Here is a 27,219-nt window from a genome sequence, read left to right as displayed (position 1 = left end):
CTAACATAAGTATGTGATTGTAGATGACGGACGAAAGAAACCCAAATGCTACGAAACAGATAAATCAGGATGAACTAAACAAACTAATTTCAGATGAAGTAGTAAAGACACTTGATGCAATCATTCCAAGGATAGCGCAAGAAGTAGAAAGTCAAGTGTTAAGCATGGTGGAAACCATGATGACAAGTAAGATGGACGAGTTGAAGGAAATGATAATCGGGGTGCAAGGCAAGAAGGAAGCACGATGGTGCACATACAAGGAGTTTATGGCGTGTAAACTCGCATCTTATAATAGAGAAATAGATCCCATTAAATGCCAAAGATGGATCTCCAATATAGAAGGGGTGTTCATTCGTAGTCATTGTGAGAAGGAAGACCAAGTCATGTTTGCCACGGGCAACTACACCGACAAGCTAAAGATTGTTGGGATGTGTATAGTAAAGAAGTCGGTGAAGAGAAACTCCAAACCCTAACATGGCAAGAACTCAAAGAACCTTTCATTAAATATCATTGTCCACAATCGGCTATGAATCGGATTTAAAAAGATTTCCTCCGTCTTCGGCAGAAGAATGAAACAAGTGATGAAATCATAAACATTTTCCTCGATAAGTTGAAGTTTTGTAAGGAGTTTACAAGAACGGAAAGAATGAAGATTAACCGCTATAATGACATGTTAAAATCGAAGTACCGAGAGTTCATCACCCCTTCTAAGTGCGAAAATTTGAATGAGCTCATTAATTGGGCAAGAGATAGGGAGATCGAGAAGAAAAGACAAGAGGAATGTGGGGAGAAAAGACAAGTCGAGAAAGGATCAACACAAGGCACTCCTAAAATGTCTAAGACACATGATCAGGGAAAGAAAGAAACTACTAAAGGAGGGTTTCCTCGGTGCAAGACACGCGAGAAATTCCATTCGGGAGAATGCTTAATGGGGAAGAAGGGATGCTATAATTGCGGACAAGAATGGCATCCATATTATAATTGTCCAAATCCCAAAAGAGTATGTTACAACTGTAACGAGTCGGGCCACGTGAAAGCCGAATGCCTAGAGCTCAAGCAAGGGATGAAGAAAGAAGGAAAGAAAGAGGAACCCTCTAAAGCTAAAGGAAGAATGTTCCAAATTTCATCAGAAGAAGCGAGGGCTCATCCGAATGTGGTGTCAGGTATATTCATGATAAACTCTATACCTACATACGTATTGTTTGATACCAGAGCTAGTAGGTCGTTTGTTTCAAGTGAGTTTATACATTCCCCTCTATTTGTAATTGAAAGAATGCTTATACCCTTAGAAGTAGAAATAGCTGATTGTAAGAGTTACCTTTTACATGAGATATGTAGAAATTGTAAGATCACCATTGAGGATGAGGATTTCGATATTGATCTTATTCTCATGGTTTTGGGAGAATTTAAAGTAGTGGTGGGTATGGATTGGCTATCCCGATATCATGCGGAAATCTTATGTGAAAGCAAAACTATTTACGTGATGTCTCCTTAGGGAAGGTGGGTAAGCATTTATGGGGAAAGGGAGGTAGAGACTAAATTATGCACCATAATTGAAGCGGTTAAGTATGTGAGAAACGGAAGTAAAGCATTCCTAGCCTATGTAGTCGATACGAAACAAGATGCCTTAAGGATTGAAGATACAAGAATTGTGGATGAATATCCGGATGTGTTTCCGGATGAATTGTCGGGACTCCCACCCGAGCGAGAGGTAGAATTCTGAATCGAATTGGAACCAAATGCCAAACCGGTTGGCACTCGCTGAAGTACGAGAATTAATGGTCCAATTACCGGAATTTCTCGACAAGGGCTTTGTATGTCCTAGTGTATCCCCGTGGGGAGCGCCTGTTCTATTTGTTAAAAAGAAGGATGGTTCGATGCGTATGTGCATTGACTATCGTGATCTTAATAAGCTCACGGTGAAGAACCGATATCCCTTACCAAGAATAGACGATCTTTTTGATCAATTACAAGGGGCAATTTGGTTTTCTAAAATCAACTTACGATCGGGTTACCATCAACTACGAGTAAGAGAAGAAGATGTGGCTAAGATGGCGTTCAGAACCCGTTACAGACATTATGAATTTTTAGTAATGTCTTTAGGGTTAACTAACGCTCCGGCCGCTTTTATGGATTTAATGAATAGGGTATGCCGAAACATGCTAGACAAATTTGTCATAGTGATTATTGATGATATTTTGGTATACTCTCGTAGCGACTCCGAACATGCGAGTCATTTACGTGAGGTGCTCAAGACGCTTCGTAGAGAAAGGTTATATGCTAAATTTTCTAAATGTGCGTTTTGGCTCAGGGAAGTGCAATTCTTGGGTCATGTAATTAATGAGAAGGGGATTCTGGTGGATCCATCTAAGGTAGAAGTCGTGGTAAAACGGCTACCCCCGAAAAACGTTAATGAAGTGAGAAGTTTCCTCGGCTTAGCCGGCTATTATCCGATATTCATCCAAGATTTCTCTAAAATATCCCTACCTTTAACCCGATTGACAAAGAAGGAAGAAAAGTTTGTATGGTATTGATCAAGAGAAAGCTTTTCAAATCTTAAAGGAAAAGTTGTCGAGTTCTCCGATATTGACTTTACCGGAAGGAACAGAAGACTTAGTGGTTTATGCGGATGCATCACATTAGGGGTTGGGATGTGTCCTGATGCAACGAGGCAAGGTCATTGTTTATGCCTCGAGGCAACTCAAACAGCACGAAAATAACTACCCGACTCATGATTTAGAGTCAGCGGCGGTAGTTTTTGCCTTAAAAATTTGGAGGCATTATTTATACTGAACGAAATGTACAATCTATTCAGATCACAAGAGTCTCAAATATTTCTTCGAGTAGAAAGACCTTAATATGAGACAACAGAGTTGGTTAGAATTGATTAAACATTATGATTGCAACATTCTTTACTATCCGGGTAAAGCTAATGTCATGGCGGACGCATTAAGTCAAAAAGAATATCCACCGCCTATTCGAGTGAAGTCGATGAGAATGATAGTCACACCAAACGTTCTCAAAACAATACGAAATGCTCAAGATAAGTTATTGAATGCGAATGATCCAAAAAGTGAAGGAACGAAAGGGTTTGTCAATAAACTCGAAGTAAATGTAAGTGGATTAAAGACGAGGTATAGGCGGATTTGGATACCATGTTTTTGTGATGCAAAAACTCTATCATCGGAAGAAGAACATAAGTCCCGTTACTCAGTTCATCCGGGAGCTACTAAAATGTATTGGGATTTGAAAGAAAATTATTGGTGGCCAGGAATGAAACGCGACATTGTTAAGTATGTATCCAAATGCTTAACATGTTCGCAAGTAAAGGAAGAACATCAAAAACCATATGGGAAATTGCAATCCTTAGAAATTCCGGTATGGAAATAGGAGGATGTGACCATGGATCTCGCAACTAAACTTCCTAGGATGAGAAAGGGGTATGATGCAATATGGGTCGTCGTTGACCGCCTTAAAAACGCGCATTTTCTACCTATTCGGGAGACTTATTCTTCAGAAAAGTTAGCGAAAATTTTTGTGAATGAAATTATTTCCCACCATGGTGTGCCCGTGTCCATTGTGTCGGATTGGGACACGCGATTTACCTCCCGTTACTTGCAAAAGTTTCACGAAGGAATGGTACTCAATTGCACATAAGTACCGCATATCACCCGCAAACGGATGGTCAATCTGAAAGGACCATTCAAACACTTGTGGATAATGTTAAGAGCTTGTGTTGTGGACTTTGGGGGAAATTGGGATGAACATTTTCCGTTAGTGAAATTCTCGTATAACAATAGCTACAAAAGTAGCATACAAATGGCACCATATGAAATGCTATATGGAACAAAATGTAAAACCCCTGTTTGTTGGGGAGAAGTGGGGCAAAGAGAACTCGCTCGTAAGGATGTATTAGTGATAACTAATGAAAAGATCGATCTTGTACGGGCTCGATTAAAAGCAGCGCAAGATCGACGTAAGTCCTATGCAGACAAAAGAAGGCGTCCTATTGAATTCCAAGTGAGGGACCGAGTATTGTTGAAAGTGTCCCCATGGAAAGGTATAATCCGATTCCGTAAACGAGGAAAGTTAGGTCCTCGATATATCGGACCGTTCAAAATTTTAGCTCGTGCTGGAAAGGTAGCTTATCGATTAGAATTACCCCCAACATTAGATGGTATCCATAACACCTTTCATGTTTCACAATTACGGAAGTGCCTTGCGGATGAAACGGCTCACATACCCTTTAAAGACCTTGAGGTGGATGAAAGAATGAATTATATTGAAAGACCGGTAGCTATAAAAGATTCAAAAGTAAAGACCCTTCGCAACAAAGAAATTAAGCAAGTGTTAGTGCAATGGAAACACCGGAAGGGATCGGATCTCACTTGGGAACCGGAGGATGAAATGCAAAGGTTCTACTTGGCTTTATTCGGTACGTAATCAGGTTTCGGGGACGAAACCTTCTTTAAGGAGGGCGGACTTGTAACGCCCCAAATTATAATTATGCACATTTTATGTTAAAATAATATGCTACAAGTAAGTTATAACACTCATAATCTTAACATATATGTGTTCATGTTAAAAATAAGATTATGTGTAGAAATAATTATTATTAGAATGATAAATAAAAATTATGAACTTGGTTAGTATGTAAGTGAGATTTAACCAAAAAAGGAGTTAGTAATAAAATGGAAACCCTAAACTTAAAGGGGCCAAAAATGACATGGTAAGAAAGATGGAATGATAAAATGAGAAATAAAACACAAACACACACACATCAGGTGTGTGTGTGTGTGTGTGTGTGTGTGTCGCCAGAATCAAAGGAGAAGAAGGGCACACAAAATCAGTAAATTGAAGCCTTAATTGGGATTTTAAGTTCATGCATGCCTTGATTTCTTGATCATTCAAGCATGATAAAGCACAAGGTAAGTTAAATTTCATGTTTTGATGATCATGAATGAAATGGGTTTCAAGTAATCCATGAACTTATATGAAATTAGTATCAATATGGGTTAGGAGCATCTCATAGAACATGAATTAAACTTGAATTTGGCTAGAATGATAAGTGAAAGTGAAAACCCACTTGAAGTAGGAGTGTTGTGATGTGTAATGTGAAATTTTGTGTAAATTAGTATAATGATTCTGTATGATGATGTTCATAATGAGAAGTTTTAAATGAAATCGATTTAGAATGAAGGTTGTATGAAATTTTGATTGAATTTGATGTTCTTGATGATATTGATATGAATTGGCTAAGTTATGCATATGATACTTGTACATTATGCTTAATTAATAGTACGCACGCCAAGTATTTGTTAAAATGCTTGAATGAAATGAATCTCATGTTAGACAATACTACATTGCGAGAATTTAGAAACATTAGTTGTTAACACACTTCTGTCAAGAAAGGAATGTAAACAATGACATGAGATTTGAAGTAAGTTGATTTGAGATTGTGGGAATAAAAGAAGAAGGCTCATGTCATTCCGGATTGCAAGCGAATAACGACAAAGGTAAATTATTACGCTTACGAATGTTAGTAATGTGTAATGTTTATGATATGTTATTATCCTAGATTCGTAACTTGTACATGTCAAATGAGTTTATGTAAAAGTTTGTATCATGATTATGGGTCGAACGAGTAGAATTGGGTTATATGTTGAGTTTGGAAAGTTTATGTTTAAACAAGTATAAAGTAATGTAGAAGAATGATGTCGAATTCCGTTAGAAAGTGTATTGAATGAATACTTGAAGTGATACTATCAAATCTGAAAAGAGGTTCGAACTATGAGATTGTTTGAGTTTAAAATGATTAATTATTTGTATTGGTTGTAGATAAATCATCTAGATAGGTGGCGCAACGTTGGAACGGACACACTATCTCTCAAGCTTCCGCTATGATACGTGACTAAACCGGTCAGAACTTTTGTAACAAAACTTTATGTTATGTTTTTGTCACACCCCAACCGATGGCGGAAACATCGGGGCATGGCACTGAGCGAAACAGATTGTCCAGGAGAATCCATAAGAACTATTTATTATAATATATTAAAGGTTCATGTCCCATACCACAAACATATAAAATAAAAATAGTTATTACAGACGATGTTCTCAAAGACAATATCCATTCCGACATCTCAGATTTTATTTAGTTTGTTTCTAGACTCCATCCTAGCTTGATTCCAGCAAATAACAAGCAAAGCATCCTAAGCAGTCAAACACCTGTCACATACGTTAAAATAGAGGTCAATACACTTAGTGTAAAGGTGAGCATACAAGTTTAATAGTATAATAGAGTTTGAAATCGTTTACGCATAACCAGCATGTAACATGTAGCAAGTGAAAGCTAGTAGGTTATCGACAGAGAAATATGCACAGACGTGACTGCGAGTTGTAGAATGCGCAACACATATCCCCACTGGGATAAGTGAAGTAAAGCCCTTAACAACCCCTGTCCATGACAGGTGCTGAGTCCAAACTATAGTACTATCGTTGCTAAGGTGTCAGGCAACAATCACTATGTTAACATAACATACAAGCATTCATCAAATAACACGTAACATGCATTAACGGTCAGCGTATAAATAGTGTTTGCGTTGTTTTTCGATCGTGAATTGAATACGTAACGTATGTAACACCCAAAAGTGTGTAAAGCAAACGGGATCGAGTATACTCACAGATCGTGCTTAATAAGTAAACACTTTCTTGGATTGAAGGGAGCGCTGAGAGACTAGCCTGAACAGTTAACGACAGCATAAGCGAAGAATGGCATGTAAAACGGTGCAAAGTGTCCAAGTGTCGAACGGTAATCCGATCGAATGGCAATACGATCGGTTGACCATTCGATCGGATGTCAATCCATTCGGATGGTCATCCGATCGGATGGCCATTCGATTGGATTGACATTCGTTTGGTAAGGATGTGTTTGTGTATGATGGCTTTGAAGTTTTTGTTGTAGCATTTTGAAAACAAAGAAGTATCTCTACCTTTCAGGTCGTTTGATCGAACGGCGGTTCGATCGGATGGCGATCCGCTCGGTGAGGTATTTCTCAGAGAACAAGTTCACAGCAGGATTGTCACTCGATCGGATGGCAATCCGTAGGAACTAACTATACATTGAACACGTCAAAAATTGTTTAAGTGTTAACCCTTTAGTGCAATCCGATCGGATGGTTGTTCGATCGGATGGCAATCCGATAGGACGGCAATCCGTCCCAATGATCTGATCGTCTTGACACTTGATTATTTTGAGAGTTTTTGTGGTTTGATCGAGACGGTATGATAACGTGCTAAACAACAGAAACCCCATCATGGCCCAAGTGATCCGATCGACCAGGAATCACCCTAGTCCGACCAGTCAACTATTCGAGACGGTTGTTCATGTTTAACCCGAAGTCAGTTGTCTTTTGGATAGAATTCAGATCTTGAATGAACACAACACTAAGAAAGAGTAGAAGATCAGAACGAGCTCCGATTCTATCGGTTTTGAGTGCATTGAGTGTAAAAGAGTTGAAAGAAAGTTGGAAAACCATCTTTCAATACTTTTAACTTGAAAATGTTTTAGATTTGTGCGAAAACATTGTTTATTCATGTGGAAATCCTTCAGATCTGAGTTGTTCTTGGTGGAATGAGGCCAAAACTTAAAGTTCATAAGAACTCCATGATAACATCACCCTAGAACACCTCAAATCCACTGATTTCATGGTTAAAAGTTAAGATTCAAAGGTGAAAAAGATGAAGGAGTGCGTGTAGATCATAGAAGTACAAGATTTAGGTTGAAAACTTACAAGAATCGCGAGAAATCGAGAGAAATAAGGCTTGAGTGCGGCTGGTTGAGTGGAGGAGCTGTCACATCACAAATGATGTGACAGGAGGGTATTTATAGGGTTTCCAAAAGAGGAAAGTGCCCAAGGGTCGGATTGGCCGCTGATCGGATGGCGTCTCGACCGGATGGCAATCCGATCGGATGGCCTCTCGATTGGTTGGCCACTCGATCGGTTGGCCATTCGATCCAAGTGTCTGGCGTATTGAGTTTTGTCGTTTCGATTCGTGTGTTGAGTGTTGCGATGCGTTTCGAGCGAGCGATGCGATAGAATTACCCATTAGTTACACAAATAACCTAACTACTATATCTAACATACAATCACTATAAATAACTTCCGTTTAGCGTTTGCGCTTCAATTACGTTGCGATAGAGTTGCGATTGCGCTTCGATTAATCATAAACATAAATAAACATGAACAAGTAACACATAATATAGTATACACATGTAAAACAATATCCAGAACGCATGATTCGAGTTGCGAATGCGATTGCGATGCGATTAGCGATAAAGCGATAAAACCTCGATTAAATCTCGATTGTTCACAGATACTCCACATAATACAACTAAAGTGATTAAAATAAAAGATTCGATTACAAGTCAAAGAAGTCAAATCAGTAATTAAGCAAGGAGTGACAGATCGCAATTAGCAATCTTTTCTTCCTTTGACTTCAATCTTGACTTTGACTTTCGTAACACGGAGTGTGTCACACCCCCAAAATCCACCATGCGGAGTACCACCGCTTGGAGGCGTGACGTGACCAGGATCGAGCCACTAATCATATTGAACAATGTAACTTAGTAAATGAAATCAACCCCAAATACGATTGATGACCAAAGCTAGTTAACTAAGTTTAGTTTTAACAGCGGAAGCATAAACGTAAATCCAAAAACATAAGTCCATAGTTTATAAGTTAAAGTTCAAAACACAAGTTTAACAAGTTCATAAGGATTTAAATATTAAGCACAGAACATAACAGTCCGCACACCACAACGACTCCTTCCTCGTGCAAGCTCCAAGCATTTCGCGACCTGTAAGGCATGTAACAACGAGTCAACAACAAAGTTGAGTGAGTTCACGGTTGGTTGATTGGTTTTAAGTTGTTTTTGAAAACGTGTTTTGTCTTTCGTTGGCGTAATTTCCATGGGGATTACCCCGTAGTTGAAAGAAAATTTAACCAGTTCATTCTTTATTACCCAAACCATGTCCATGATTAGTGGGGGCTTCCCCATGTGAACTACTAGACCGTATGATATCGACTACTACGCAAGTAAGTTGTGCCCTACATCAGTGTCTATCATCACTGATGGTTTGCCATAGTCCATTAGTACACGCCCTTCCGACTGGCACGGTGTGATGTTTGTTAAACCTAATAGCGCTATTAACTAATGACCCGCTCGCCATTGGCCTCGGCGGTTAAGTCGATATAATGTTGGTGCAGTCATCTGTCGTCTTCGTCTTAGTGTCAAGTCTCAGTCACGGTGCGGATCTGATCGGAGATGACATCACGAGTGACGTCACCCAAGTGACATCACAAGTGATGTCATGAATCAACAATGTGATATTGGCCGTTCATTAGATGCAGTTCAAAGTCTATTATTCACAAAACAAAGTATCAAATTCAAGTTGTTTGTGATTGGACCTTTTGATGGTCCAATGAGATGCTTTGGTTTTAAGGTCCAATGGTGTGCTTTAAGATGAGAGTTCATATAAGACAAAAAAGGAGTTCATGTGAAGTATATGTGGATCGCGTATATGGACAACATGGATCGCTTTTTCAGCAACTTGTGGATCGCTCATGGTGTTTGTCTGGATCGCTTTTGTGACCTGTCTTATAAGCGATCCAGAACTAGTATATATAGGTTGTTATTCATTTCATTTGTAACGGAGTTTAGAACTGATACCGAGGTGCTGCCGGTATTTCCTCTTACTGTAATCGCTGTTATATCAATATACAAGAGGATTAAAGTGTGATACAAGCTGTGTATACGTCCGTTTCTTTGTTTCCGCCGCTGAAACGGATTTGAGCTCTTCCGAACGACTCGTTTAGGTCGAAATCCGATCCTACAATTGGTATCAGAGCCAAGGGGGAGGAGATCTCGCATATACAGCTCGTTGATGAATTTGTTTCTTCGAAAACAAAGGAGCCACATGTCGGCGATGAATCTGACTCATTAAAGTCAGACAAGCCACATTCAGGCAATGATTCTGGAATGGTAAAGCCAGAAGAGCCATGTGTTGAGGTAAAGGTCGAGAATTCTAGTTTAACAATGGATGAGAAAAATTTTCCACCATTGTTGAACAAGAATTCAAAATCACCCAAGGCTGGTCAGGCTTGGGTGAAACTTTTCAAATAGAAAAACCTGACTTGCCGGAGCTCCCAGGTTTGTAAGCGTGGAGCATGAATCGGCATCTTTTTAAATCTGTGTTTGAAGATTTTGCAGGAATTGCCGGAGATCCCAAGATGGTATCGTGGATCATGAATCGGCATCTTTCTTGAATTTTATTCGGTAACGTCAATCATGCAAACGGTAAAGAGGTTTGGTTGTGTTTGTGAATGTTTTACAAGTGGTACAGAGGATTCTGGACTGCAAATGGTAAATCAAGGACATTAACTTGTACTTGGATTTTCCTACTTTTGTATAGAAAACAAGATGATGAAGTAACCCCGTACTTAAACTGTTTGGTAAACAAACTAATATTTTCCGGAAAAGCCATTTTGATTAAAACAAACTTAAGTGTTTTGAAATCACAATGGGAAAATAGTTTGTTGTGAGGGGGAGTTCTGATTGTTTATGCCAGGTGGATGGAGAATTGAAGTGATTCTCATCATGTTGTCAAGTTTGTACAGTTTGTTTCAAATTTTCTCAGAAAATCAAAATTGAAACATATTTTGATTTTAGGGGGAGAAAAATTTTAAAAAAATTAGAAAATTTGAAAACGTCAAAAACATTAAAAATTTAAAAATGAGTTTTGTTGTGAAAAAGAGGAAATGATAGTAAATCAGTTCGACTATCACAGCACGCTAAAGAAATGTAATGTAAAATGTGATAAACGGTCTCACTGATGATGTGATGATAGGTTTTTGTACATTTAGTAGATTTATTCGGGATATAAACCTAAAATTTCAAACTTGTGAAATTCGTGGGGAACACTACTTGGATATATAGGTAACCCCTGAAATCTCGTTTGAAAGGTCTCGTATTCTGATATACTAGGTGTTAATACTCTATGATGTCTGGGGTATTATTCCGGGACTTCTGCTGAACGATAGTTCTGACCTAGTCCTTGGCTAATACTTTCCACAAAATGCTTGAAATATAGCATAAAGCCCTTAGTTGATTAGACAATAAAATTGATAATCATCTGTTGTAGCTGAAAAGATCCTCTAAAGGGGACACACTGCTAAGTCGAAGCTGATATCTCTCTGCTGAACGGAAGTTCTGACCTGAGATCCCTCAGTTCTCGCATCTTTCCCCTAATTTATGTACAGACATCATTGTAGTGTTCATACCTGTAAGACTGAATATTGGGATTCTGGATACGGGAGTATATTCAAGAGGTGGGACACATGAATTGAACTAAGTTCATAAAATACCTAAATAGTATCCTGAATAGATTGAAAATTGTATGAAAATTTAAGAGGACAATTATATCGTCAATCTACGTGAATCGTTTAGAACTTAAAACGATTAAAAGCTTAACGGTGCTTGTGTTATGTCTCAAAAACTGATATGATCCTCTTGCACAAACTCACAAAAATATATTTGTTTTGCATTTAAATTTCTGTCTTTGCATTTATGTTTCATATTTTCAAAAATCCAAAAAGATTTTCGACAACTGATGGTGAAGAGCTGATTTTCAAAATCTCAAAGGCTAAACTTGATGAACATACAGGTTGGTTAAGACATTTGAAATGTTTAAAATGATTCAGTAGGTTGAATCAGTAATTGAAATGTTTCAAATTTGTGAAGCAGTGGTTAATTGAAAAACGGTATCACATGATTAAGTTGATTCATTAAATTGAATCACAATTATTCTGTTTGTGATAGAGTGGTTGAGTTTTGCAGGTTTCTGATCCTGTTGCTACAGATAGCCAGGAGATATATCAGAACCAGAGATGATGAACTGAACAGAGAGAAGCCAGGAGATAATTTCGATGGTGGTAACAAAATCCCAGACAACTATCCTAGCAGAGTGATAGGGGGAGTCTGATGAAGGTTATAGCCAAAGAAAGTTAGATCCAGGCAGAATTCTTGAAGAAGACCGAACTATATCCGAGAATGTCATGTTGAAGACTCTCACTGAAGATTCTGTCAACATTCAATCTGTTGTTACGCAAAGCCAGGTGTCGATCCCAAAAGCACGGAAGCTTGACGAAAGGGGGAGCCTGAAGATTCTGAAGATAGAGAGAGAAGTCCAAAGACTGTGAGAAAGACTGAAGTCGTTGAAGACTCGACACTTAAGACTCGTCAACATCTGAGGGGGAGTCTGTTGGTGCAGTCATCTGTCGGCTTCGTCTTAATGTCGAGTTCGGGTTGCGATGTGGATCTGGTCAAGCATGATGTCATCATGCTTGATGATGACATCATGTGACATCATCATTATGCAATGATCATCAGCTACAACATACGACAAAACACATGTTAAGTTGCAAGATCTTAAATTCCAAGCTTTGTGTTGATTGGACCATATGAAGGTCCAATGAAACATCACCATTATTTGGTCCAATGAGGTAAAAGTCTACAAGAGGACAAATAGCTCAAGTTAGTCATATGATGGAATCGCTTTTATGATCAGCTTGTCAGTCCGCTTTTATGTCAATAGTGGAACCGCCTTTACGGAATATGAGCTGAACCGCTTTTATGTCAATGTCTTTTGAGCGGTTCATAGCTTCTATATATAGGACTTTGTTCATGTCATTTGTAACGGAGTTCAGAATTGATACCGAGGTGCTGCCGGTATTTCCTCTTACTGTAAACGCTGTAATATTAATATACAAGAGGATTAAAGTGTGATACAAGCTGTGTATACGTCCGTTTCTTTGTTTCCGCCGCTGAAACGGATTTGAGCTCTTCCGAACGACTCGTTTAGGTCGAAGTCCGATCCTACATATAAAATGAGGGACTTATGATAGAGTTTTGTCTAGTAAGTTTAAGGTTGTTGTCCTACCCAGGGAGGACGAACGTACGTAGTTCTCCCAAAGAGAATACGCAGGATTAATATTGGCATCCTACCCAAGGAGGATGGCCGTACATATCCTACCTAAGTAAGATATGTAGATTCCGTTTTAATTCTTTAACCCATTCCCAAACCACCGGGAATCCCATGTCTTAGAAAATGTGTGAACTCACCTTGGTTTGCTCGGTTAGATTCTCAAATATTGCTAACAGTCAAAGTCAGTCAATCACGTCCTAATATGATTACCAGTTAGTCATTTAGTGGTTTACAAATAGGGCACAAAGTTCCTACACGTATCTATCACATAACATGCATTACTTTAACGGTTTATGCCCATGTAACCTCCCCATCTATTCCCATTCACAAATAAACATACGACATTGCACATAACACTTTTATTGACACATAACATGTTAGATCATTCACGGATAACATACTTGACATTTAGACACGCAAATTACTACTTATGTCTTTTCAACTTAAATATCCAAAACTGGGTTGTTTTCGAGCATTTTAATAAAATAGTTATCTTATTTCAAAAATTCCCAACTTTTTACGGAAGATGCTAAACGATCCAAATATTATTGTGTAAAAATATCAGGGTCCAGTTCGTTGCCAATATTTTATAAAAAATTATTTTCCGGAATGCACTCAGATTTATCTTTTTCTGACTGCAGTCCACGGAATAATTCATTAAAAATTCATTGTAAGTCGGTTTGATGAAATTCCAGTGGGACAATTACTACGACATCAACGTCCATCTTCAGTACCAATTTCATGATCTAATCCTACCCATGTTTCAAGTTATGACTGAAAATATAACACCCATTTATTGTTGTAAAACTCAGCTTTAGCTGCTGTTACAAATTGGGTCTTAAAAATAGTAAACGAAGTCCAAAAATTATGATTCAAGTGCCATTAGAACCGTATTTCATAATACATAAATCTAGACTTCAGAAAATACATTTTTCGTTAAGTTATGGTCTGGTTACAGCCAACTGAAGTTGGCTGTAAAAACCAACCGGCATTCTGTTTCAGCTTTTAACTTTCTAGTGCATGTTCGATGGATTCCATTAACATGTTTAGCGATTACAACAACATCAAACATCAATATTAACAAGTGACTCAGCAAGAAAGCAGCAAGAATCATACCAGGCCACCAGTATGTAGTCTTAAGATCATGGTACATCTTATCCGAACCAGGATGTACTGAATAACGAGACTTATGTGCTTCATCCATCACAAGCTCGCGTAGGTCTCCATACAATGGAACCCAGATGCGTCCGTTAACATAGTAGGCGTCGTTTTCCTTTTGTTCTAGCCACTTCCTCGATCCTCGTAGGGACTCAGCCCTGATGTTTTCTGCTTTCAATGCTTCAACCTGAGCATCTCGAATCTGAGCGGGAAGGTTGGATTGAATGGTAAGTTGTAACGCACGTACACGCTTAGGTATAGTATCCTTCCAGCTGAGAGCATCGGCCACAACATTGGCTTTGCCCGGATGATACTTGATCGCGCATTCGTAATCATTCAAGAGTTCGACCCATCGACGTTGTCGCATATTCAATTCCTTTTGCTTAAAGATATGCTCAAGACTTCTGTGATCGGTGTAAATGGTGCACTTGGTACCGTACAGGTAATGTCTCCATATCTTAAGCGTGAAAACAACTGCTCCCAATTCCAAGTCGTGGGTAGTGTAGTTCCTTTCATGAACTTTAAGTTGGCGTGATGCGTAGGCAATGACCTTGTCACGTTGCATCAACACACAACCAAGCCCTTGGATGGAAGCGTCACAGTAAACCACAAAATCATATGTGCCTTCAGGCAATGAGAGGATAGGCGCGCTACAAAGTCTATCTTTTAAGTGCTGAAATGCGGACTCCTGTGCATCACCCCAACGATAGGTGACACCTTTCTGAGTCAGTGAAGTGAGAGGTTGCGCAATCTTGGAGAAATCCTTGATGAATCTTCTGTAATACCATGCCAAACCCAAGAATTGGCGGATTTCTGTTGGTGTGCGGAGTGCAGGCCAGTTCTTGATCGAGTCAACCTTGGATGGATCTACATGAATTCCATCCTTGTTTACCACGTGGCCTAGAAAGTGGACTTCGCGAAGCCAGAAGTCACATTTCGAAAACTTGGCATACAACTGCTCTTTTCGAAGAAGTTCCAGAATAAGCCTCAGGTGTTGCTCGTGTTCCTCCTGACTCTTAGAATGGATCAGGATGTCGTCGATGAACACTATGACAAACTTATCCAGGTAAGGCTTGTACACTCGGTTCATGAGATCCATGAAGACTGCAGGTGCATTCGTTAATCCGAAAGGCATAACTAGAAACTCGTAATGGCCATAACGAGTTCTGAATGCTGTTTTGGGGACGTCTTCCTCTCGGACTCTCAACTGATGGTATCCCGATCTCAAATCAATCTTAGAGTAATAACTCGACCCTTGAAACTGGTCGAACAAATCATCAATGCGTGGAAGAGGATAACGATTCTTCACGGTCACATTGTTGAGTTCGCAGTAGTCAATACACATTCTGAAGGTACCGTCCTTCTTCTTCACGAATAACACTGGAGCTCCCCAAGGCGAAGAGCTAGGACGTATGAAACCCTTTTCCAAGAGTTCTTGTAGTTGTGTGGACAGTTCTTCAAGTTCTGATGGAGCTAGGCAATATGGTGCTCGAGCTATGGGCGCTGCTCCAGGAGCTAGCTCGATTTGAAACTTGACTTGTCGACGAGGCGGAAGTCCAGGTAATTCCTCAGGAAATACCTCAGGAAAGTCGCGTACAATAGGTATGTCTTCTATCTTCCTTTCTTCCGCGGATGAATCAGAAATGAGGGCTAGAATAGCGTGTGGCCCTTTCGCAAACACTTTTGGGCCTTAAGGAAAGAGATGATTCCTACAACAGCACCACTCTTGTCGCCATGAATCACGAGGGGTTCTTTATCAGAACGAGGGATACGGACGATTTTCTCCTTGCAAATAATCTCCGCTTGGTGTTGAGATAACCAATCCATCCCAATAATGACGTCGAAACTACCCAGAACGATAGGAATAAGATCGATGGAGAAGGTCTGACCAGCTAGGACGAGGTTACAGCCCTTAACTATGTGTGTGGCTTCAAGACTTTTACCGTTTGCTATTTCTACCGTGTGTTTGTTGTTCAAAAGTGTTGGAGTGCGCTTAAGCATTTGGCTAACTTTTAAGGACACATAACTAGTATCGACACCCAAATCAAATAAAACAGTAACAAAGAAGTCGTCTAGAAGAAACTTACCCATCACAACGTTGGGATCCTTCCTTGCTTCACCCTGACCAATCACGAACACACGACCTTGGGCGCCATTGCCATTATTGTTACCTCCGTTGTTGCCTCTATTGTTGCCTCCATTGTTGTTTCCATTGTGGTTTCCATTTCTTTGGTTGTTGTTCTGGTTTTGGTTCAGCTGGGGGCAGTTCCTCTTAAAGTGGCCTTCAGTGCCACACTGAAAGCATCCTTTATTTCCCTGCTGATGCTGCTGCTGGTGGTTCTATGGAGCTTGTTGTTGTTGGCGATTCTGATTCGCAGGACGTGGGCTCCTGCAATCCTTAGCTTCATAGCCCAGCTTGTGACATCTCTGACAACGGCCCTTGTTGCACTGCCCGCTGTGATGCAGATTACATCGATTGCACTTAGAGTGATTTCCCTTGTACCCACCCTGACCTTGATTCCCAGAAGACTGCTGATCGGGGCTCCTGTACTCGTCTGTCTTTCGCTGCTGGGATTGAGCTGAAGCAGAACCCTTGCCCAAATTTCCATCCCACTTGCGCTTATTATCGTTGGGAGCATCAGAAGTAGTAGCGCTAATACGCTTGGGCAGCCTGTTCTACTCAACTGCCTGATCAGTGAGACGATGAGCCAACTTGACGATTTGTTGAATGGTGCCAAGATTAGCTGAGGTTACGTGGCTTTGAATCTCTGGCACCAAGCGCTTAAGGTACAGCTCAATACGCTTGACAGGAGGATCCACCATAGTGGGACACAGGATGGCTAGCTCATTTGACCTCTTTGTGTATGCCTCGATCTCAGATCCCGTCATCTTCAGATTGAAAAATTCCACCTCCAGCTTGTGGATGTCGTCACGACTGCAGTACTCTTCCTTAATCAGCTCTTTGAAACTATTCCACGGGGTGGCATTAGCAACCGCCAACCCAAGTAGTTGAACCTGTGCCTTCGACCAGGTTAACGCAACTCCTTCGAGTGTTCCAGTAGCATATTTCACCCTACGATCTTCAGGGCATTCGCACATCTCAAAAACAGACTCAAGCTTCTTGAACCAGTGAAGAAGGCCTACAGCTCCTTCTGTGCCGCTGAAAGTACCAGGTCGGCAATCCATGAAGGTTTTGAATGTGCACACAGGAGGTTGTGCAGGTTGACCTGTTGCGCGAGAAGAAAAGACAAGGTTAAGCACGAGGGTTGGTTCGCGAAGGTAGGATCTAAACGCCCTAAGATGGGTTGATATGACAGGTTATACCTCCTGCAGGAACAGCTGCGAGTGCCTCAGCAACTCATTCGTTGATCAAAGCCATCAGCTAGGCTTGAGTTAGGTTGATACGTCCTCCGCGTCGGTTCATGATCTTCACAATGAAGCAACGTAAGTGAGAAAGTGTCGCGAAAGTGCGTAAGTGTGGGACGACAGGAGAGAGTAAGCACACAAGGTTCAAATAGCAATTATCACATTAACTAATGCACAATGTGAACTATCTAACCGACAATTTAACATAGATCATACCACCTATTGTGTCGAATCTTGCACGTGGAGCGAAGCGTCCTTGTGGATCGTTGAGCACTGTACAGGTTATAGTCTGGTTTTATCAAAAAGCTTCTCCCTTTTTAAAACCAAGTTCACTATAACCAATGGCTCTGATACCAATCTGTCACACCCCCAAAATCCACCATGCGGAGTACCACTGCTTAGAGGCGTGACGTGACCAAGATCGAGCCACCAATCATATTGAACAATGTAACTTAGTAAATGAAATCAACCCCAAATACGATTGATGACCACAGCTAGTTGACTAAGTTTAGTTTTAACAGCGGAAGCATAAACGTAAATCCAAAAACATAAGTCCATAGTTTATAAGTTAAAGTTCAAAACGCAAGTTTAATAAGTTCATAAGGATTTAAATATTAAGCACGGAACATAACAGTCCGCACACCACAACGACTCCTTCCTCGTGCAAGCTCCAAGCATTTAGCGACCTGTAAGGCATGTAACAACGAGTCAACAACAAAGTTGAGTGAGTTCACGGTTGGTTGATTAGTTTTAAGTTGTTTCTGAAAATGTGGTTTGTTTTTCGTTGGCGTAATTGCCGTGGGGGTTACCCCGTAGTTGAAAGAAAATTTAACCAGTTCATTCTTTATTACCCAAACCATGTCTATGATTAGTGGGGGCTTCCCCATGTGAACTACTAGACCGTATGATATCGACTACTACGCAAGTAAGTTGTGCCCTACATCAGTGTCTATCATCACTGATGGTTTGCCATAGTCCATTAGTACACGCCCTTCCGACTGGCACGGTGTGAGGTTTGTTAAACCTAATAGCGCTATTAACTAATGACCCGCTCGCCATTGGCCTCGGCGATTAAGTCGATATAAAATGAGGGACTTATGATAGAGTTTTGTCTAGTAAGTTTAAGGTTGTTGTCCTACCCAGGGAGGACGAACGTACGTAGTTCTCCCAAAGAGAATACGCAGGATTAATATTGGCATCCTACCCGAGGAGGATGGCCGTACATATCCTACCTAAGTAAGATATGTAGATTCCGTTTTAATTCTTTAACCCATTCCCAAACCACTGGGAATCCCATGCCTTAGAAAGTGTGTGAACTCACCTCGCTTTGCTCGGTTAGATTCTCAAATATTGCTACAGTCAAGGCCGGTCAATCACGTCCTAATATGATTACCAGTTAGTCATTTAGTGGTTTTCAAATAGAGCACAAAGTTCCTACACGTATCTATCACATAACATGCATTACTTTAACGGTTTATGCCCATGTAACCTCCCCATCTATTCCCATTCACAAATAAACATACGACATTGCACATAACACTTTTATCGACACATAACATGTTAGATCATTCACGGATAACATACTTGACATTTAGACACGCAAATTACTACTTATGTCTTTTCAACTTAAATATCCAAAACTGGGCTGTTTTCGAGCATTTTAATAAAATAGTTATCTTATTTCAAAAATTCCCAACTTTTTACAGAAGATGCTAAACGATCCAATTATTTTTGTGTAAAAATATCGGGGTCCAGTTCATTGCCAATATTTTATAAAAAATCATTTTCCGGACTACACTCAGATTTATCTTTTTCTGACTGCAGTCCGCGGAATAATTCCTTAAAAATTCATTGTAAGTGGGTTTGACGAAATTCCAGTGGGACAATTACTACGACATCAATGTCCATCTTCAGTACCAATTTCATGATCTAATTCTACCCAGGTTTCAAGTTATGACTGAAAATATAACACCCATTTATTGTTGTAAAAACTCAGCTTTAGCTGCTGTTACAAATCGGGTCTTTGAAAATAGTAAACGAAGTCCAAAAATTATGATTCAAGTGCCATTAGAACCATATTTCATAATACATAAATCTAGACTTCAGAAAATACATTTTTCGTTAAGTTATGGTCTGGTTAGAGCCAACTGAAGTTGGCTGTAAAAACCAACCAGCATTCTGTTTCAGCTTTTAACTTTCTAGTGCATGTTCGATTGATTCCATTAACATGTTTAGCGATTACAACAACATCAAACATCAATATTAACAAGTAACTCAGCAAGAATCATAACAACATCATTCTAACATCATTTCATCACTAGACTAGTTTATGTTCAAGACTTGTTTAAGGTTCTTTAGAGTTTCATGGATTCTCATCATCAAATAACTATTAACCACTTAAATAACATGCAAAATGAACGGATCTAAGTTCTTACCACTAGTTCGAGACTAGGGAAGTTCGAGAGTGCAAAAGTGGTGGTTAATAGCGAATGAAGGAGGTCTTTGAACTTCCGAAAGCTCCTAGCTCCCTTGTGTGACCTTTTACACCTTTGTATGTATTGAGATTGGATGAAGTTGGTTGAATGATGATGATGGTGACGGGGTTTGGGTTCAGCCGAAATAAGGAAAGGATGGAGAGAGATGAGAGTTGTGATGGTGATGATAAGAATGAGTGGTTAACCCTTGGTGCCTTTTTATAGACCAAGTTCACCCTTTAACCATTGTGCTACATGTTCTAATATCCACCAACATATTAAGGACTCCTGGATAATATGTTTCAAATGGTGGAACAAGATCTATTATAATATGTAAATAAAATCACGTGTGTGGGCTACCTTGTAGTCGTAGGATGGGGGGTATAGGGTTGGGTTTCAACTATGTAGTTTGGGAGCTTGGTTGGATTCTAAGTATGTAGTTAGTGTTATAAGTGGGTTATGTAATATATAGTGTGTTAGGGTGTTCGGGGACCCTAACTAGTTTAGAAAGATAGAAATAATGTGTTTGACAATATTTTTGTGCCCCGGGTAAAGTCCGGTTATTCGGTTGGGTGTTGTTCCGTTAAAGTGCTTAATTAATCCGTAAAGTGTCATACATATATATTTTTGTAACGTTTTTAATTTTCAACACTCAGGAAAGCATAAGGACTATTTAATGACCTTTCTGTACACTTTTAGTATGTCAACAAGTACATGCAAGTATAACACAGTAATCAGAGAGCAGTTAAGTAATTCCACATAGTCGTCAAACACTTTAATTATCAATAATAAATTGTACGGAATACATGGAATTTTGAGCGTTGTCACAGAGTGTTACAGTTTTAGCTTTTGTAAACACTTAACTTTAAAAGATTTCGAAACTCATGTTGTTTATTTTTATGATGGTTATCTTGAATTTTGGATGTAAACTTCTATGTAAGTTAAGTTGGGTTGTTTATGTCAAGTTTTATGGTCGATTTTTATAAGTCTTATGTTTGACCCGTTGTGCCTTATTGTAAGAATTTTAGACCTTACAAATTCACCTGCTCGGGGCAGAGTCTTCAACGTTAAGGCAAATCAAGCGTAGGCTGACAACAATGTGGTGAATGGTACGTTTCTTATTAATAGTATTTATGTATCAGTCTTATTTGATTCGGGGGCAGATAAAAGCTTTGTGTCTTTGGAGTTTGAGTCTGTTCTTGAAGTGCCTAGGAAGAGTTTGGGCAAGTCCTACACTATTGAAGTGGCTGACGGTAAACTTGTTACTCTTAAGTCCGTTATTCATGGCTGCACTCTCAGTTTGAACGACTACGACTTCCCAATTGAACTCAATTGATCCCAACACGGTGCTGAGATTGTGTGTTTCGAGAAGTACATTTGAATCCCTCTTACCAACGGTCAATTTCTTCGAGTCTTTGGCAAATCACCCTCTAAGGGACTCAAATTAATGCCATGTGTTCAAGCCCAAAAATACTTACGAAAGGAATATATGGCTTTCTTGGCCAATATTGTGGAAAATAAGAGAAAGGAAAAGAAGGGAGATATCCCCGTAGTTCGAGACTTTCCTCAAGTAGTCCCCGAATATATTTCTGGACTTCCTCCTGTGCTAGAAGTCGAATTTTGAATTGATCTCAATCCAGGTGCAACTCCTGTTGCAAAAGCACCTTATCGACTAGCTCCATCAAATATGCAAGAGTTAGCAAGTCAATTGCAAGAGTTGACTGACAAGGGCTTCATACGTCCTAGATCGTCTCATTGGGGTGCACCAGTTCTGTTCGTGAAAAAGAAAGATGGTTCGCTTTGAATGTGCATCGACTATCTCGAGCTTAATAAGTTAACCATAAAAATCGCTACATGTTACCTCGAATTAATGACCTTTAGATCAACTTCAAGGGGCTACGTGTTTCTCGAAGATTTATATATATTCTGGTTATCATCAATTGAGAGTTCTAGAAGAAGATATACCCAAAACTACTTTTCATACTCGTTATGGTCACTACGAGTTCATGGTCATGCCTTTTGGGCTGACTGATGCACCAGTGCTATTCATGGACTTGATGAACCGTGTTTGCAAACTATATTTGGATCATTTCGTCATCGTTATTTCGATGACATCTTGATTTATTCCAAGACCAAGAGTGATCATGAATGACACCTTCGTCTCATACTGGAACTATTGCGAACAGAAAGACTTTACTTAAAGTTCTCTAAGTGTGAGTTTTGGTTAAATGAAGTCCAATTTCTTGGTCAAATAGTAAACAATAAGGGTATTCATGTTGACCTTGCCAAGATCGAAGTAATCAAGAATTGGCAACCTCCACGTACTCCTACCAAAATCCGATCATTCCTTGGCTTAGCAGGTTACTATCGACGATTTATCGTCAATTTTTCAAAACTCGCTTTACCAGTAACAGCTTTGACCCATAAGGGCAAACCATTTGATTGGTGGCCTAAACAAGAAGAAGCTTTTCAAACCTTGAAGTAGAAATTGTGTGACGTGCCTATACTCACTCTACTGGATAGTTGTGATGACTTTGTCATCTATTGTGATGCATCGGGTTAAGGACTCGGCTGTGTTTTGATGCAACATTGCAAAGTGATAGCTTATGCCTCAAGATAGCTAAAGATTCATGAAAATAACTACACCATTCGTGACCTTGAGCTTGGTGTTGTGGTTTTCGCTATAAAGATTTAGAGGCATTATCTTTACGGGACTAAGCATGAGATTTACACTGACCATAAAAGTCTCCAGCATATCTTTAACCAAAAGGAATTGGACATGCGTCAACAACGATGGGTTGGACTTTTAAACGATTATGACTATGATATTCGCTACCATCCTGGCAAGGCGAATGTCGTGGCCGATGCCCTAAGTCATAGAGAATACGCAAATTTTGTTTATCTCGTGTGTTCTCGAATTTTGTGTGATATCGAAAATCGAATTCGCAAATCCCAACATGTCTCTGTTACTGAGAATGATTTACACGATGAGTTGTCTTGTGGAGCAGAAACAAAGTTGGCATCTAAAGCTAATGGGGTTCTCCATTACTTAAATTGAGCTTGGATACCTGATCGTGACGATCTTCGTGTTTTCTTGATGAACGAAGTCCATAAATCCCGATATTCGATTCATCCTGGAGCCGAAAAAATGTATCAAGATCTCCGAATCACATATTGGTGGCCTGGAATGAAGAAGGATATTGCAGAGTTTCTTTCAAAATGCCTTACATGTTCCAAAATGAAGACAGAACGTCAACGACCCTCGGGTTCGCTAGTACAACCCAAAATTCCACTTTGGAAGTGGGAAAATATAACTATAGATTTTATAACTGGGTTACCTCGCACCTCCAGCGGATATGATGCCATTTGGGTTATTGTGGATCATCTCACAAAGTCCGTGCATTTCATTCCAATCCGCATAGATTACAAGGATGAGAAATTAGCTCGAATCTACATTAACGAAATCGTGAGTCGACATGGTGTACCTTTGAGCATTATTTCCGACAGTGATAGATGTTTTACCTCATGCATGTGGCAGGCTGTGCAATTGGTGTTGGGTACTCGACTTGACCTCAGTGCTACTTACCATCCGCAGACTGGTGGTCAGTCCAAGCATACCATCTAAACGTTAGAAGACATGTTGCGTTCATGTGTCATAGATTTCAAGGGGAATTGGGATGCTCATTTGCCTTTGATTGAATTCTCCTACAACAATAGCTACCACTCTAGTATCAACATGGCACCGTTTGAAGCTTTATACGGACGAAAGTGTCGATCCCCTGTTTGTTGGCACGAAGTTGGTGAAGCTCAAATCACAGGGCCCAAATTGATTCACGAAACAACTGATAAGATATTTCAAATTCACGACAATCTTTTGGCAGCTCGAAGTCGCAAAGAAGAGTTATGTCGATAAATGTCGCAAACCACTCGAGTTTAGTGTTGGTGATTGTGTACTCTTAAAAGTCTCTCCATGGAAAGGCGTGGTTAGATTCGGGAAGAAAGGCAAACTAGCACCTCGATATGTTGGTCCTTTCAAGATCCTCGAAAGAATCGGAATGGTAGCTTACAAGCTTGAGTTACTAGAAGAACTTAGTAGGATCCCCCCTATTTTTCACGTATCTAACTTGAAGAAGTGGCTTGCTGATGAAAACCTGCATGTTCCGCTTGAAGATATACGAATTGACGAGTCTATGCACTCTATTCAAAGACCTGTTAAGATCATGGACCACGATGAGAAACCGGTGAAATGCAGTCGGATTTCAATAGTTAAAATCCGTTGGGAATCTAAACGTGGACCAGAGTTCACTTGGGAACGTGAAGACCAAATGCGAGACAAATACCTTCATCTTTTTGCATAGAATATTTTCGCGCCAATTTCGGGATGAAATTTTCAAAAGTAGGGAGACTATAACATCCGCCAAGACGGGTACCCATTTTGAAAAATTGAATCCGAGCCGTTTGTAAACTAGTTCGAACAGTTATAAATACAATATGTTATTTTTGACCCTACTCCGATTTTTATGAAACTTAGGACATATCATAGAGAAAAATGCGCTCGTTCCAACGATATGTTCGAATTTTATAAAACGTTATACTTTTCAAATTATACGAGATAAACGAGTTAAGCAGCTAATTAATTATCTATATTAAAAATATATAATAATGATAATAGTAGTACTTACATATGGTTGCCTTCGATTGTCCAAATCAATTTTTATTGGTCAAGTGTTTGTCTTTTTCTGCTATGATATTTTTGGAGAAAATATTTTTTCTTCATTCATCCAACTCATGATTTATGTAAAATCCTTCTTAAATGGCAAGGCTTTATTCTCTCAATCAAGTGATTAATGCCTTACAATTTAAAAACCAAACCATACCCATTTATTTTCTCTCTCTCTCTCTCTCTCATTTCTTTATCATTTACTTTAGGGGTGCAAACGAGCCGAGCGGCTCGCGAGCTACTCGAGATCGGCTCGAGAAAAAGCTCGAAACGAGCCGAGCCTTATCAAGCCCGAGCCGAGCTTGAGCCTCAAAACAAAGTTCGTTTGTTTATCGAGCCCGAGCTCGAGCCTCACATGTGAAGCTCGTTAGGCTCGTCGAGCCTTATCGAGCCTTAGTGTAAATGAGCCGAGTCGAGTCGAGCTTATTTAAACTTTTTTACAAGCCGACCTCGAACCTAAAAATAAGCTTATTTAGTAAACGAGCCCGAGCCCGAGCTTTACTTATCGAGCTCACAAGCCTAATAAGTCTATTATTTATATTATTTTTATTTAATATACTAATTAATAGATAATAAACGAGTCGAGCCCGAGCCGAGCTCGAGCTTGATAAAATACAAACGAGCCGAGCTCGAGCTTTGAAAACGAAGCTCGAATCGAGCCGAGCTCGAGCCCGAGCTCTCATAAGTTAATTGAGCTCTCATAAGTCTAAGTCTCTCTCTCTCTCTCTCTCTCTCTCTCTCTCACCAAAACCCTAGCCTCCCTCACCATCTCCTTCATCTAAAATTTTTCCAGGTTACACAAGAGCATCAAGAGGGGAGCAAAGATCATCACACTCGTGGTTAAATCTTCATCGCGATACTATGATCTTGGAGATAGAACTAAAATTTATTCGTTGTATAATTTTTCTTTCTTTGATTCATGTTCTTATTTTTCTTATTCAATACATAGCACTTGGGGTAGCTCATAGATTGCGTTTTGATCTGGTTGTTGCTTGTGTTTTTTATATACTTAGTTTTTATTAATTTTATTATAGTGATAATTATCATAGGTTTCTTGTCTAAAAATCGTAAGATCCTTTTCCTCAATAACAGAAATGTTGTTTTCTCAATATCAGAGTTAATTACATAGTTAGTCCTTGTGGTTTACATAAAATAACATACTTAGGTACTAATAGTTTAACATCACCTTTTAGGGTATTAACTTTTCATTTTGTAACGTTTGGAGGTATTAAATTCTAGGGTATTAACATAGTTAGTCCTTGTGGTTTGCACAAAATAACATACTTAGGTACTAATAGAATGTGATTTTAAACCTAAAAATAACGTTAATACCTCCAAATGTTACAAAATGAAAACTTAATACCCTAGAACGTGATTTTAAACTATTAGTACCTAAGTATGTTACTTTGTGCAAACTACAGGGACTAACTATGTAATTAACTCTCAATATCATGAATTTTATTTTATCATAAGTCATTTTCACAAAATCATACATATCATAAATTTTATTTATCTTAATATCATAAGATTTATCTAAACATCATTAGTTTTATAGATTTCTTTATGTCATATGAAGTTTTGTCATATTTAAGTTTCGGTGTCATAATGTTAATATAGGTGGCTTTATGCCTTATAAAATAATAGACATACAAAAATATATATTATAAAGTCCAACAAATAAAAGAAAAAATATTATATATATATATATATATATATATATATATATATATGAAGCTTCCTTAAAAGATCTGGATATATTTGTGTGACAAAAATCGACATTTGGATATTTTAGTGGATTAATTACATTAAAAATACTAGTATTTTCACCCGTAGCGCGTTGCGGCAGCGTCGAAAGTTAAAGTAACTCGAATTTATCCACTCGTTTTCGAACAAAATTTACGTCACAACATAGACCAACTGAAAAGGCACATAAAACTAAGCCTCAAAACGTATTATATTTGACCTGGCTCAAAAAAATTGCGTCGAACATAAATCAACTTAGATTTGTATCGAAACGTACTTAAAAATAAGCATGTAAAAATAGTATTTTTAAGTTAGAAATAAAAATGTGGTACCACGCGTTGCAACAGCGTCAAAACGTAAGTAAACTCGAATTTATACTGCCTACTTGTAACCCTACAAAATTTATATCAAAACATAGACCAATCGAAATTGAACATAAAAATAAGCACGTAAAACTCGAGAGGATTAAAATGACATTTTACAAAGTTTTTATAATGTTGATGGGTGCAAGTGTTGATGCTGAAAGTGGAGGTACATAAAAGGGAAAAAACATTGTATATAAAAATAAGCAAATCACTAAGGGACATTTTATGCGACAATAAAAAAACCATGTCATGTCGATATATTCAAAAGTTATGGAAAAATTATTGGTTTAGTTCATTACAACAAACCTACTTATGAAGGTACATATGGAATTTTGAAAAACATTATGTTG

The 27,219-nt window shown here is 39.0% G+C and overlaps 2 protein-coding genes across 2 annotated transcripts; both read left to right on the top strand.

Annotated features, from left to right (window-relative positions):
• The first annotated feature begins 646 nt into the window (after positions 1 to 646).
• Positions 647 to 1,723, top strand: LOC110893175. The gene is made up of 3 exons (XM_022140294.1): positions 647 to 1,163; positions 1,290 to 1,411; positions 1,496 to 1,723. The coding sequence occupies exons 1-3, from the start codon at positions 647 to 649 to the stop codon at positions 1,721 to 1,723; spliced, it is 867 nt and encodes a 288-aa protein (XP_021995986.1).
• A 2,096-nt stretch (positions 1,724 to 3,819) lies between these two features.
• LOC110893174 lies at positions 3,820 to 4,443 on the top strand. The gene has a single exon (XM_022140293.1). It carries the CDS (start codon positions 3,820 to 3,822, stop codon positions 4,441 to 4,443), a length of 624 nt encoding a protein of 207 aa, XP_021995985.1.
• The last annotated feature ends 22,776 nt before the right edge of the window (positions 4,444 to 27,219 follow it).

This window comes from Helianthus annuus, chromosome 12 (genome assembly GCF_002127325.2).
Source record: "Helianthus annuus cultivar XRQ/B chromosome 12, HanXRQr2.0-SUNRISE, whole genome shotgun sequence".
Classification (NCBI taxonomy): Eukaryota; Viridiplantae; Streptophyta; class Magnoliopsida; order Asterales; family Asteraceae; genus Helianthus; species Helianthus annuus.
Note: the sequence above shows the minus strand (reverse complement) of the source record. Positions and strands in the feature narration are given on the sequence as shown.

Coding starts and splice junctions, on each gene's coding strand:
- LOC110893174 (XM_022140293.1), top strand. CDS start 3,820: ATGGCACCATATGAAATGCTATATGGAACAAAATGTAAAACCCCTGTT.
- LOC110893175 (XM_022140294.1), top strand. CDS start 647: ATGAAGATTAACCGCTATAATGACATGTTAAAATCGAAGTACCGAGAG. Junction 1,164..1,289: donor TCATCCGAATGTGGTGTCAG/GTATATTCATGA, acceptor TTATACCCTTAG/AAGTAGAAATAGCTGATTGT. Junction 1,412..1,495: donor TGGTTTTGGGAGAATTTAAA/GTAGTGGTGGGT, acceptor ATGTCTCCTTAG/GGAAGGTGGGTAAGCATTTA.